The sequence below is a fragment of the Mirounga leonina genome, unplaced genomic scaffold (genome assembly GCF_011800145.1).
Source record: "Mirounga leonina isolate KUSES-001 unplaced genomic scaffold, KU_Mleo_1.0 Mir_115, whole genome shotgun sequence".
NCBI classification, from domain to species: domain Eukaryota; kingdom Metazoa; phylum Chordata; class Mammalia; order Carnivora; family Phocidae; genus Mirounga; species Mirounga leonina.
Window position 1 is genome coordinate 103,861,354 of NW_023270268.1, and position 15,112 is coordinate 103,876,465.

Below are 15,112 nucleotides of genomic sequence, written 5' to 3' on the forward strand. Positions count from 1 at the left end.
TAATTTTCTCATTTGAAATATGAGTTTTTTCCTCCTATTTTTCATGAGAATAGTAAATGTTACAATGTATCCTCACCCCCCATACCTGGTGTGCAGTTTTTAAAGCATTTTACCATGGGAATAAAGGGGATGAGGATCTAGATATTTGGAAGTTGATGTATCTTCACATAACCCATCAATCTCTCCAATTGTAAACAAACACATGGTTGTGTGAAATAGGAACAACTTTCATGTAAACTTGTGTTCATTAGAGGGAATACTTCAAATGAACTATTAGCTTCCCATTATAAAGATAAGAAAACTTGAGTAAGCACAAAATGCTTAAATTAGAATTGGATGTACCTGCAGGGGGAATTCATAAAATGAACACCTGTAAATGGAGAGACAACTTGCTTTCCTTCATCATGTGTCCTCTGTCACTGTGCCACTTCCCACCATCCATTAGAGGCATTTGCCCTTTCCATTTGCATCTTCACTAGATGAATGGTAAGGGGAGTAAGAATAAATTAAATTCTAATTACACCATTTGCCACTTGTAGAGAGCTGTGAGGGAAAGAGCCATTCAGCTCATCATTAAAATGAAATGTAAGAATTTTCTGTGACTTTCATTGACTCCCTTTTCTCTCCTCCCTCCCACCTAACATCATCAAATTAGCTAAGGTAATACTTTACTTTTAATGTGAATCTGCAAGCTAAGAGTTTTTAGGTTTATCTTGTTTTATTGGTAAGAAATTTCTTTCCTGTAGTACTGTTTCCTTTCTCTGAAATTCTCAGATTCTAGCCACATTAGAAACCTGCTCTTTAATAAAATTTTGTTGGCTAGATATTTATTGTTGGTGTTGGTTTGTTTTAATTAGCTGAGGTGAAAATATTTGCATTAAAATGTTTTAAAATATCATTGGATACTTGAAATTTATCTACTTATATCCAGATACTAATGTTGTGTTAAACTATCTTTATTTGTTCCTCTTGAAAGTTTAAGAATACTGCTGTTTCTAATGTGATAGAAAACTATCTCTGACTTGAGATGTTACTTCAAGTGACATTATTCTAAAATGATCCTGTGTACAATAATCTTTTGAAGATGCTGCTAGATAAATACATTGAAAAGTTCCCCTTTTTGAGATTGTGGCTTTTGCCTTTTGGTGGAGAGGCACATATTTATATGAATACCTCGAACTTATCTATAAATCTGAAGAGCTATCAAGAAATAAGTCCTCGGCATACACTGGTTTCATTTCCAATCTGATGTCATAGAAGGACAGATTTTAGCCATATTTTTGGGGTATGTTTGTGTGGCTTCACATACGTGGGATAAGGAAAAGGGATTGCCTTTGGGGTTTTGTACAAATAAAAGATTTTGTCTTAATTGTGCTAAGATGATCACAAAAGACCCGGTATCTCAAGGGTCCCAAATACTTGAAGCTTAATTTTTAGACAATATTTGAATCTTAAGAAGACACTTCAAACTTCAAGATTAGCATTGATGCTATCTTAAGGCATGTAGAAACATATTAATCTAGGATAACCTAGAATTTATAATAAGTTACATGATAACTCAGATTAAACTTCTTCCATAAGTCTAAACTTCCCCTACTGTCTTTTTATTTCTTCAGCCTCTTTCAGCTGTATGAGTTCTTAAGATGTTTAAGACACCAGGGGAAATACAAAATGAATAAAGCAAAGTCTAGTGATAGTGAGAAGGAGACAGGTGTAGGATTAGTTCACTAAAAGATAAGACATAGGAGAAGCATTCAGAAAGAACAATACGGGCTCCTCAAGAAGAAAAACAAATCTCACTGAGATGCAGTGTAAAAGAAGAAATAAAGAAAGCTGCATGCAAGAAGGTCACTGGCTTATAGACACGAAAAGATTGGAGGGTGTTTTTGTAGACATGACAGGGAGGACTAGCATGAAGGAAGGGAGAATGGGCATAGTGAAGGAAGTCCATTTTGGATGGCTAAAATAGAATAGGCAGGGTAGGTGAAATACAGCAGTGTAGATTGAAACCAATAATAGAGTGTCCTGAATTCTACACTAAATTATCTTTAATTTGTTAGACAGGAAAGAGGTTTTAAAGGTTTTTGTTGTTGTTGTTATTTGTTTTTTGGCAGAATAGTAATAGGAGCAGAATATTTAAATTGGTAGCATTTTCAATGGAGTTGTGGTACATTTGAGATGGTCAGCTGGGAAGGCAGAAGAAAAAGATGTCTCCTTAGTTAAAGAATTAAAGAAGACCTGAATCTGGGGGCCTGGATGGCTCCGTTGGTTAAGTGTCTGACTCTTGATTTTGGCTCAGGTCATGATCCCAGGGTCGTCACATCAAACCCCGTGTCGGGCTCCCCACCAAGTGTGGAGCCTGCTTGAGATCTTGAGATTCTCCCTCTCCCTCTGCCCCTGCCCCACCCTCCCCCACGCCCATGCCTCTCTTTAAAAAAAAAAAAGGCCTGAATCCATGGGGTTTCCATGTAAATTGTTTCCGTTGATGCCATCAGTCTACGCATTTGAGGAACAATTTTTTTTCTATTTATAAACAGGCTTTTCACATTTCCAAAGAACATAAAATATTTATTTTTAGCTCAACCTATAATTTATTGCACTCACTCAGGCAGTGGCAGCTAAAATGATTCTAAGTCTACTAGAATGGGTGCAGGTGGGAACATGGAATTCAGAATGAAATGGTGTTTGGGATCTGTTTTGTCCACATGTAACTATAGTATCGCCTCTAATGAGGGAGACATGCAAAGGAGAAATTGGAACTCCAGCACAGGTCCTAGATTTTAGAGTGACACCTCAATGCTATACGATTTAGATTGTGTAACTCTGAAAAGCAATCATTGATATATTTCAAATGTGTCCTTTAAACCATGTTTCTTATTTTAAGTTGATAGAGAAGGGCATGGACTTTTATCTTGCGTCCAAAAGCTTCAACACCATTTTAGAAATACGAGGGGAGGAAAAGAAATTGGTAATGGGGCTATATCGGGCTTTTCAGGTTATATTACAGCCTTTTGCCCCCATATCAGCCTACCTTTTAAATATGAATTAATAAGAGTTTCGGTAAGAGCCCCATGACAAAAACTAATGATTACTTAAAGATTTTAAAATATGTCTAACCTTTTTTGTATGTGTGTGATGTGCAAAGTTAGTCTCTTTTTTTAAATTGCTTTAATTCCAAGTTGTTGCATTAGTAACAAGCAGTTGTTCAGTGCCTGTAGTATAACTGAGGAACCTGGAAATCGGAATTTCTTATTCTGAGTAATTAAACACCGGCTCTCCACCTTATTAGCAAGGTAACAATTTTAGCTTGTGCTGTTCACACGAAAAATTTCATTTAAAATTGCATGCACTTTGAAAGCCAGAACAGGTCTCTCGTTGCCAATAATGTTGAAGCTTCAGCCTTGAAAGGTGAAAGGCATTTCTGATTGTACTCATGTATTGTTTTATCAAGAAGTTTAAAAATGTTCTGTTAACCCCAGAGAGATATAATTTAGAACACTTTTTTGGGGAGAATTGAAATAAGAATTGCACCAGTACTTTCTTTTCACAGAATCCTCTATAGAGAATGGTAACTTTTCCATAAAAACTGATAGGTATTTGGGAAATTTTACTGTCTGTACATCTAGCTACCTGTATCAGATTTATAGAAATTATAGTATGTATTCCTTCTCAATATGTTCAAGAATCACGTTGTATTATATTTTTTACATATAACTTGGTATACTCCTTTGGTTGGTGGTGAATAATCGCTATGGTGCCTCTGACTCCTAAGTAAATTATATGATATTTCACTTGTTTAAATAAACTGACATTACATATGCTTTTCAAAATTATAGTTTTTCTAAGAGCTGTTACTGTTTTAAGGTCCTCCAGAAGTTAAATTCTTAAACTAGCCCTTTCATTTCCTTTCAGGTCTTTTCCAATGGCCACCTGGGAAGTGAAGAATATGATGTTCCTCCCCGGCTTTCTCCTCCTCCTCCTCCCGCTGCCACCCTCCTCCCTAGCATCAAGTGAGTTCTGTTGAATTTGGAGGTCATTTGTCTGTGTGTAAAGCTATGGTAAATAGTGGGTGTGAAGTACTCCATACAGAAAGTACAAGGTGAATAGAAACACATCAATAAAAATGATCCAGTCAGATTTATAAACTAATGTACCAGAAATCAAGATCCTTCCTGATTCTTTGCTGGGAACCACAGCATCTATGACACTTACCTAAACTTTGAGCATGGAGCTCGGGGAGAGAAAACTTAAGTCTTCCTTGTATCGGAGAAGAGGACAGAGTAGCACAATGAGCTTTCTCCTCCAATTTACCTCTCTCCCTGAGGGGCGTCACATTTATCCCAACTATCCAGTGTGATACCAGAAAATAATCTTTGATTCCTTCAATTTTCCCAGTGCCCAAACCCATTCAGTCACTAAGTCACATTGATTGTTCTTTGGAAGTTTTTTTTTTATAATCAGCTAATCTTTCCGGTTGCCTCATAGCTGGACAACTGAAAGAATCTTACACATGATGGTATGTCCTGATCTTAGAATTTGTATCAGTGGATTTTAAAATGAATCAGCTGAAAAATAAGTTAACCTGGGTTATCGTATTTGAAAAATGGGGACACAAGAGACACATTGGACAGTTAGTTAAGTGATAGATCTACCCAAGTCAAAGCAGGATAAAACCAAGTCTCCTGATTCCCATTTTCCTGCTCTTTATGTTAAATCAGGCTCCCTGCCTTTTCTCCAATATATTTTGTTTACACAGCTGATTGAAATTAAATTCTGCTTTCTCCAGATCACTTTCCTCTTTAAAACCCAGCATTGTTTTTTCTTTCCTTTTAAATTATTCTGTGCTCTTCTGCTAGCAGTAAGATCCACAGGATTTTACCCAACTAAAACATTGTTCAGTAATTCCTAATGCTTGCCATCCAATCTTGTCTTGATTTTTTTTTTCCTGGTTTTGTGAGTTTTTCAAGCTGTTTCCGCCTATGCACCACCCTTTCAGAATCTTTATTCTAAAGGTCCATGTCTCAGGCTCTATTTCTTTATGAAAACTTGTGTGACATCTTCATTCATAATGACAGTAAGTGGTAAGACTAATTCTCATTTTTCTTTCTACAGTCTATGTCCTACACATTTAACTATGAACTCTGCTCCACTGTCTTCTAATTTTAAAGTGCTTCTCCACATTAAAAAAGATTATAAGGTTTTGAGGGCAAAAACTTTTTCTTAAATTTTCTGATCTTCCATAACCCGTTACTGTGTTTGCTGTGTAATGAATACACCGAGAGTACCTGGTTGCTTGGTTGACTATCGGGTAAGATCTCACTTCTAATTGAAAGTCTTAGAGCATCTTCACTCCTTCCTCTGCTGGTCACTGAGCTCCCCTATACATAAGAATACAAAAGAAGGATAAGCTAAATCCCAGCCCCCAAGAAATTTGCACTCTACTTTAGAAAATAAAGTGAACATACATGAAATCCCTAGAGAACATTATGCACTAAATTGTATAATTCTAACTTCTTAGTTTTTACTTATGCTTGGAGGAAAGACTGTTACAGACTTTGTAAGTCTGAGGCTGTTTCATAGGATGGAAATTTCCTGAGTCATGAAGAATAGACACAGTTCAAAAAGTGAGTGGACAAGAAGAAGCAAGAGTGAAATGTGACATCATTCAGGGGACAGTAGGAAACTAAGCTATTTGGAGCATTCTCCAGTGGTAACTTTTCTGGGAACTGCCAGATAATGTAGCTGACATAAAAGTTGGAAGCAAACACACATATTCTGTATAGTAGGCTCTAAATCAGTAAGAACATATGATATCCCAGCCTCAAATGAACTCTGGATATATGTATATATAATAAAACATCTAAGTTCAATTAACTCTGATAATTCAGAAAATGAAGTAAATAAAATCTTGCCAATTAGAGATGAAATTCATATATTCTGTTTATTAAATTCCTATTGGCAAGTGGGTAAGAAGCAGAAGTTGCAGTTTGCTTCATATATATTCAATATTAGATACCGTTTCTCCTATAAATTAAGAATAAATTCATAGCATAGTGTGTTTTATTAATATTTTTCTAGTCCTTCAGTTTGTAAGTGCCTGTGAATATATGTTGTCCCCATTTACTCTTGATTTTTCCCTCGGAAACAGTGCAGTTGCTTTACTTAAACAGAGAAATATTTTAACAATATATGTTTAACAGCAAATTAGTTTTTGATTCTGCATGCTGCAAATTAACCGTAATTAACAATACAAGTGTCGACTTTTAATGTGACATTTATCTCTTCAGTTTTTTATTCTGACTATATAGGTAGCAGTTGTTCATTGTATAAAATATGGAAACTGTAGAAAAGAAAGAAAATTAACAAATATGTAAATACAAGCATATACATACTCAAAATATCAATGTCCAGAGTTTTAACATTTTGAATTTTTTTAGATTTTTTTTACATGATTTAGATTATATTGTAGAGATAATTTCATGCCCTTCTTTGTTACTTAATATTTTAATAAGCACTTGTCTTAATCATTTATGGACTGTATTATTATAAAACCAGCATGGAATTTTGAAGTGAACATTAAAAATAGTCAAACCTGATCCCAGACCTGACTCCAGCAATATTAAGTATTTGACTGTCTTTGAAGAAGGCAACTTCTCAGGCCTCACTTTCTCCAAGTGATAAATGAAGGGGCTGTTTATCTTAAATGATCTCCAAAATCCTTTTGGGCTTCAACTTTTTAGGTTCTATGCAGTATGTTTTTTAAGGGGTACTCATCTATAGTGTTAATTATATATGAAATATTTGGCAATGTAAGTGTTCATTTGTAGTTGGCTGTTTGTGTCTCATTGCTGAAGCCAGTATGAGTTGGATTACTGCTCTAGTTTTATTTGGTTTTTGTTTTTTATGTTTGGTCTACCTGAGCCTCATTAGAATGTATAACCAGAGTCCAGTGAGTATAGACCCATAGCCCTAGAGGGGCATAGAGCAGAGGTCTCAGCAAATAGGGATGAAATAGAGATGTTGGATGTTCAAGTACCTAATTCCATGTTAGACTCTTTCTGCATGTTTCAAAATCAGCCCAAAGCAAAATCACATATTACTACCTAACGTAGACTTATATTTCTCGCAAATATTGAAAATCCCAAAGTTGAATTCAGGAAAGTCGCAGCTAGCATTTACCTTTTTATTTTTGTTTTTATTTTTTTATTTATTTATTTTTTACATTTGTAATGTTTTATTTCTTTTTTTTGTATTATGTTAATCACCATACATCATTAGTTTTTGTTTTGTTTTTTTTTTAAAGATTTTATTTATTTATTTGAGAGACAGAGAATGAGAGAGAACACATGAGAGGGGATAGGGTCAGAGGGCAAAGCAGACTCCCTGCCGAGCAGGGAGCCCGATGCGGGACTCGATCCAGGGACTCCAGGATCATGACCTGAGCCGAAGGCAGTCGCTCAACCAACTGAGCCACCCAGGCGCCCCATCATTAGTTTTTGAGGTAGTGTTCCATGATTCATTATTTGCGTATAACACCCAGTGCTCCATGCAGAACGTGCCCTCTTTAATACCCATCACCAGGCTAACCCATCCTCCCACCCCCGATGGTGGCATTTACCTTTTTAAATGTACATTGTGTTGTTATAAATATTTACCAAAGTGTAATTGTTAAATTATTTGATGTTACCGTGATTCCCATTTACTTGATGTAAGAGACTATGCTGATAGTTTTACTTTCTTATAAAATTATATGTTTGCAATTATGTGACTTTCATTATATAACTATCTTGAGACCTAGAAGAATATAGAATTTATTTTTAAAAAATGTTCTGTTAAGCAAGCTAAAACTGTACTAGTTTGCATAGATTGTTATTTTTTTCTTAAATAGTTTTTCTAAATGGTTTCTATTTAACATAATTGACATTTAGCTATAAATGTAAAATTTTAAATAAAAGCTTAAAACATGGGTACTTACTATTTTCTAGGAGGAGAATGAAAAAAAAATCCTATGTGTATTATACTTTTTACTTTGTAGTTTAAATTTTTACTAAATTATATTTGTCTTGAAATAAATTGACTAGAGTTGAATAAGGTTTTCCGGGGTTAAATATTATACCACCTTTAAAGCCAAGATAAGAATTTTGGTTTGGTTAGTTTTGGAAAGTTTTGGTCAGCATTTTGACATGATACTGGTTTGCATTTTTAAAGAATTTCCCTGGCTGTTATGTGGAAAATTGTCGTTAGGACAGCAGAAGTGAAAGCAGGGAGACCAATGGAGGGTCTGATGTGGGCGTTGTCTGATGTGGTAGACCAGTCAGAGATGGTCAGGGCTTTGACTGGAGTCACGGTGATAGATTTACTAGGTCAGCTTTGGGGAATATTTTGATCCAATGGTACCTGTTAATAAACTGGGTATCTGTGAGGTATGATAGTTAATGACGACCCCTACATAGGTTTTTGGCTAAAGAAACTGAGTGAATCATTGGTGCCATTTTCCAAAGTGAGGGAGACTGGAGAAGAGCAGATGCGGGAACAGGACAGAGACTTAGGGATCTGCTGAGTTTGGAATGCTTAACACACACACACACACGCGCGCGCACACACACACACACCCCTAAATAGACATTTTGAGGGAACAGTTGAACATACGATCTAAGCTTAAAATTTATATTATATTCAGGTGAATATTTCAGTAGGTACTATCAAAAGCTAATAAACTTAATGCTCAAATTTAATAGATTTGTTATACTCTTAGACATATGAGTGTTAACTGTGAGATTTTTAACAATATGGGAACTTATATATTAAAATATAACCTTGGAGTAGACTATGCCATTTACCCCTGAAATGTTAATTAGATAAAATTTATTTAGAACACTTCTGTAGAGTAAAATTTTAGTAAACATTATTGGTTATTATCAAAATCTTCATTTATATCCCAAATTGCTAGGGAAAATAAACTAGAAATGTAGCTTTGTGAATGTAGCCTCGACAACTGCCACCCTCCAGTGAGAGTGACCAGAGAGATCCACGCTTCCAAACATCAGCCTCTGTGCATGTGAACACACGTGTGACTGTGGTTGTCTTTTTTTTCTTTTTTTAAATTTATTTGACAGAGATAGCGAGAGCAGGAACACAAGCAGGGGGAGTGGGAGAGGGAGAAGCAGGCTTCCCGCTGAGCAGGGAGCCTGATGCGGGGCTCGATCCCAGGACCCTGGGATCATGACCTGAGCCGAAGGCAGACGCTTAACGACTGAGCCACCCAGGCGCCCTTGGTGGTTGTCTTTAAACAGTCACCAGAATGGTCTCTCTATAAATCTGAGTGTAAAACTATAAAGCTAGATCAGTGTGTGAATGAAACGATTTGGAGAATTCCTGGTAGAGGGGAAAGTTTGTTTTGTTTTGCTTTGTTTTTAACTAGCAGGTGGATGACAGAGAAAGAAGAAAAAAAAGGACTAAACCACGGAAGACATTAATACCACAAATACCACATTGTAATTTAAAAACACTTAAAGGGAATGAGCTTGATGGGAATTTTTCATTTTGTATATGGTACATACCAGGCTTCATTACGTGTGCCTAGTGTCAAAAAAGCAGGAAAACGTGTTCTGTTATTGTTCACCTGAGGATCAGTGTAGGCAATATGTACTTCAGTTTTACGTGAATTCTTTCTGTGCTCAGTGATAAGAAATTAGTGTTATTGATTTAAATATAAGAAAAGATGGTAGAAAACTTTTTAATGGAAGATAAAGCTGTAATTAAGAGCTACTCTGTTTTTTGTTTTTTGTTTTTTTTAAGATTTTATTTATTTGCGAGAGAGAGAATGAGAGACAGAGAGCATGAGAGGGAGGAGGGTCAGAGGGAGAAGCAGACTCCCTGCCGAGCAGGGAGCCCGATGTGGGACTCGATCCCGGGACTCCAGGATCATGACCTGAGCCGAAGGCAGTCGCTTAACCAACTGAGCCACCCAGGCGCCCCTCTACTCTGTTTTTTTTAATCCTAGCAAATGAATATGGTTGCTCTTTTATTAGTTTCAGAACCAGCTTTCCTCTAGTAGTACCTTAAAATCTTTTTAAGTCTTGCCAAAATATTGCACTTTTTTTGTTTTACCTTGGGTAAATGGAAAAGTGCATTATTACCAAAGATAGCAGTGTCCTATAAATAACAATTGACATGATATATAGGGGATGGTGGACAGGGTCCTTCTTTTCCTTTTTTTTTTTTTTTAAGATTTTATTTAAAAAAAAAACAAAAGATTTTATTTACTTATTTGAGAGAGTAAGAGAGAGCACGCGTGCACAAGCAGGGGTAGGGCAGAGGGAGAGCAAGAAGCAGACTCCCCGAGGAGCAGGGAGCCTGATGCGGGGCTCAATCCCAGGACCCCGGGATCATGACCTAAGCCAAAGGCAGACAGACGCTCAACCGACTGAGCCACCCAGGCGCCCCAAGGCTCCTTCTTTTCAATTTGTTCACTATGATTGCTGTGGCATTCTTCTGTTGTTGTATCATGTAGAATGCTTGTGCATTTGATTTTTACCTACTGATAGAACTTAGTATTTGAAACTCAGACTTAATTTATAAATCCGTAAGACTATTCAGGAAAATAAAGTTTTGTTCAAATCTGCAAAGCAGTTTGACCAACCTAACATAGGTTTTCTAGTGAATCACTACAGCCTTTTGTTGAGACATTGATGAAAACAGTTGAGGGTTGCAAGTATATCATTTTATTCCAGTCTCAACAGAGAAAGCAATAATGTGTGGAGAGTGTATAAAATAAATATGAATATTATTTATCTCCCTTTTATCATAGTATTATAATTTCTAAGTTCACATAGAATTGCAATCCCTTCTCATCTTTTATGGGAAAACAACATTTGGTGGATGGCTATAACCTGGATGGGGGGGGAGTGCCGCTAATTCCACTAATCTTTGATTTTCTCTGACTAAAAGCTATGATGAGAACTGATAGAACATTAGTCCTAGTGGTCTGACAAACCTGTTACTTATAATTTACAAAAAGATCATTTAAGATCACAAAAAAATAAGTAGCCTTAGAAATGTGAGCCATTAGGGTTGCCTGGGTGGCTCAGTTGGTTGAGTGTCCAACTTGATTTCAGCTCAGGTCATGATCTCGGTGTCCTGAGATTGAGCCCCCACATAGGGCCCTGTGCTGAGCGTGGAGCCTGCTTGAGGCTCTCTCCCTCTCCCTCTATCCCTCCCCTGACTCAAATATTCTCTCTCTCTCTCTCAAAAAAAAAAAAAAAAAAAAAAAAGAAGGAAAAGAAAAATGTGAGCCTTTGGATGCTATTTAAATATACAATGTAAAATATATTCCTTATACGGTCTCTTTTTGGTCCCACAGAGGCATAATGTATCATATATTCTCCATTTCTCCATGAACATATCGATCCATTGATAGAAATGTGTAGGGTTAGAATGAGATTTTATTTTCATATTAAGCAAGGGCATCTTTGCATATTCTACAACATTCAAGCATTTCTTAGTTTCTGTTAAGATTTCTTTGTCTTCTCAAAGTTAATTGAATGCCACTAAGAATATTCAGCATATTTGTGAAAGATGCTTATCTACAATATCTAAAATGAATTTAAATGAGTTTTTAATTTAAAATGAAATTTTCCCTGGTTAAAGCATAATTTACATACAGTAAAATCCAGCTTTGTGAGTTCTAATGCATAGCCATGTACTCACCACCACAATCAAGTTGCAGGACAGTTCCATCACTTCAGAAGATGTCAGTGTCTCCCCTCACCCCAAACCCCTGGAATTACCAATCTGATTTATGTCCATATAGTGTTGCCTTTTCCAGAATGTCAGATAAATAGAATCATGTGGTACATAGTCCTTTGAGTCTGGCTTCTTTCTACTTAGTGTAATGCATTTGAGATTCATCCATGTTATCAAGTGTATTAATAGTTTGTTCCTTTTTATTGCTCCAGAGTAAGTATTCCATTTTAAAACATACTGTGGCTTGGTTATCCATCCCTCCACTGAGGGACATTTGGGTTATTTCCAGTTTTGGGTGATTACAAATAATACCACTTTAAATATCATTGTGAAGTCTTTAATGTCCAACATATATTGAAAAATTAGATTCTCAAGAAAAGTATGTGTTTCCTCAGTATCTATCTTCTTGATTTCTAAAGCAGACCCCCTAAAAATTTTAGAGATGGACATTGGTTCTGAATAAGTTAACTTAAAAATGTAACTTAAAGTTTGTTTCTCCAATTTATATACAAGTTCGTGAAATGCTTATAATTAAAGTTTATAGGAAAGCGCATGTTAAACATAATGATATGCCACATCAACTTTTCTCGATATCATGAAAGAACCCTCAAAATCAGTATGTGTATTATAAAACTCACTCTGATATACTGGGGAAATTACTTATTTGGCATAGGTGCAATCATTTCAAATACAGCTTTATTTTGTGTCACCACTTCCCAGGGCTATGATTTCTGTGAGTTAAGTATTTTCCCTGTTAGGATTGTGATAATTAGTACAAGAAATATGGACTAATGTATACAGCAGGTTCTGAAGATTCAGTTTTAAGAAAAGACATTTTTTAAAACCTTGCCTTCAGATATGATTAAACGTAGAAAACGAGTGTATAAATGTAGAAAACGAGTGAAACGTTGTTACATGTAGAAAACGAGTGAAATAATTTAAAATGCCTTTAAGATTACGAAAGAATCCTAAAAATGATTGTTCTTTTCCCCTTAACAGCTTGGTCATCTATTTCTCTGATAACCACTCATTTTTATCTAAAAGCTGTGAGTGCTCCTCCGGACACACACCATGCCAGGCCTTTGTTGACTCAGGGTCTACCCTTAAGCATTTTGCAATTTAGGACAGAAATAGATGACAGACATAGATGAATATATAGAAAACACAGTGTCAGTGAAGGAACATATACTGAATACATATAATCGAACAAATTAAAGTTGAAAGAAAATTGTTTTGTCGGGCAATGTCACAAGAGGTTCATATATAGACAATGAAAGTGGATATTTCTACTCTGCCTTTTTTTCTGGAAAAGTTGATGGACTAAGTGAGTTATCAAGAATTACTCAATTGAAGGAAAGAAAAGTACATGGCAAAGTGTGGTGTGTGAGTTATAAGTTACATAAATAAAGCCAGTGGGATATGCAGGTCACCCCTCTGATTATGTGCCTCTCACACCAAGAATATAAAATGCTATAGAGGAGTGTATCTGTGAGTTTGTTTTGAAATGTAAAAATCACTAGGAACAGCGTTGGAAAATATATTATTGGTTTGTTTCAAGTGTGCACTTGCAGAAAATGGATGTATTTCTCACTGAAGGCTCAGATAACTAACACACAGTGAATTTAACAAGAGGTGCAGGTTGGGGAGAGAATGGCCGTGCATCTTTGAGAGGATGTGTCCTTGTGCATTACCAGAGAATGAACTCCAGAATGACAGCCACAGTGCAGAGCGCTTTGTGAGTGTAGGATGATAATATAAAGGGAATGAAGTAATGGGTGTAAATGGTGAGATGGGTTACTTGGCAGCTTTAACTTGGAACCAGCCAAATACAATTTGCTCTGTTTTGTTCCTCTGATACCCTAAACATTTCTCAGAAGCCAAATCAATGACTGAAAATTTTCTTGTGTCCCGTAAGTTAGGTATTTTCTCCACTGCCAAAAGTAAACACACGTGATAGCTAAGGAAAATTGTGAAGCTAATTCTTTTACCACTTATTTAGTGGTGAGTAAAACTGAACGTACTTTTTGAATTAGTCTGTGCTGAGGAAAAAAAAAATCCCACATATAATTACAAAGAGTGTAATTATTTACGTGATTTGAGATTTCTCTTTTGGTATTTTATATACAACTTCTTTATCTTATTTGTACCTTCTTTTTTTATTTTATTTTATTTTTTTAAAGATTTTATTAGAGAGAGAGAGAGGGAGAGAGAGCACAAGCAGGGGGAGCAGCAGAGGGAGAGGGAGAAGCAGGCTTCCCACTGAGCGATGAGCCCGATGCGGGGCTCTATCCCAGGCCCCCGGGATCATGACCTGAGCCGAAGGCAGACGCTTAACGGCTGAGCCACCCAGGTGCCCCTGTACCTTCTTTTTTTATTAAAACTTTATTTTTTAGGGAAGTTTAGAGTAATTAGAGACTTTAGTTTTTTTAGATTCACAGCAAAATTGAAGAAAAGGTACAGCGGTTTCCCTTATACTAACCCCCCCACACACATGCCTCCCCTTTCCATCATCAACATCTTCCACCGTCATGGTACATTTGTTAAAACAGCTGGACCTATATTGACACATAATCACCCAAAGTCCATACTGTACATTCCTGTTTTTTAGGATAGAAACTGCTTTTATTTTTCCCTTCAGAACTGGATAAGATTAATTTGATACAAAAAGTTATGTAATGCTAAATAAAATGTACTGGAACGAGGGGCACCTGTGTGGCGCTGCTGGTTAAACGTCAGGTTAAGCATCTGACTCCCAGTTTCGGCTCAGGTCATGATCTCAGCATTGTGAGATCAGCCTGGCATCATGCTCCCTGCTGAGCATGGAATCTGCTAAAGTTTCTCTCTCCCTCTCGCTCTGCCCCTCCCCCGCCATGCATTCTCTCTGTGTAAAGAAAATAAATCTTTAAAAAAAATTTTTTTAAATGCACTGGAATGATATTCTTTATAAACTGGCTTATCTAAGTAGAATATTATACTGATATAAGAAGTTTGCATTAAAAACACAAAGAAGAAAAATATCTGACTCTTTCGAACTTATTAAAATGGTGATAAATGGGATATTTAAGCACTTTTTTGGATTTAGATAGAAATGCCACTTGAAGGCTTTTTTCACTTCTGGGTATAATCCACTAAAATCCACTTAAGCTAATAATCCATGGTTAGTAAATTTTAGCAGTAAGCTTTTATTATTCCATAAAATCTTAGGTGAGCTTTACTTTTCATTTTCTTCAGAAATATTCCATATGTTGATTTGCAGCAAAGCAAAAGAGTAGGGGGGGAATTACCCAGATGAAATTCTTTATCATTAAAGAGAAAATATAGAATCAGCCATAACAGATGTGATTTCAAAAACTGTCCATTCTTGTCT

General features: G+C 36.1%; 1 protein-coding gene across 1 annotated transcript in view; it reads left to right on the forward strand.

The window, feature by feature from the left end:
• Positions 1-15,112, forward strand: part of CBLB (Cbl proto-oncogene B) — a 222,195-nt gene that overhangs the window by 163,552 nt on the left and 43,531 nt on the right. The window contains exon 13 of the mRNA XM_035000236.1: positions 3,913-4,010. Within this exon, the coding sequence (XP_034856127.1) occupies positions 3,913-4,010 (98 nt within the window). The remainder of the gene's footprint in view (positions 1-3,912; positions 4,011-15,112) is intronic.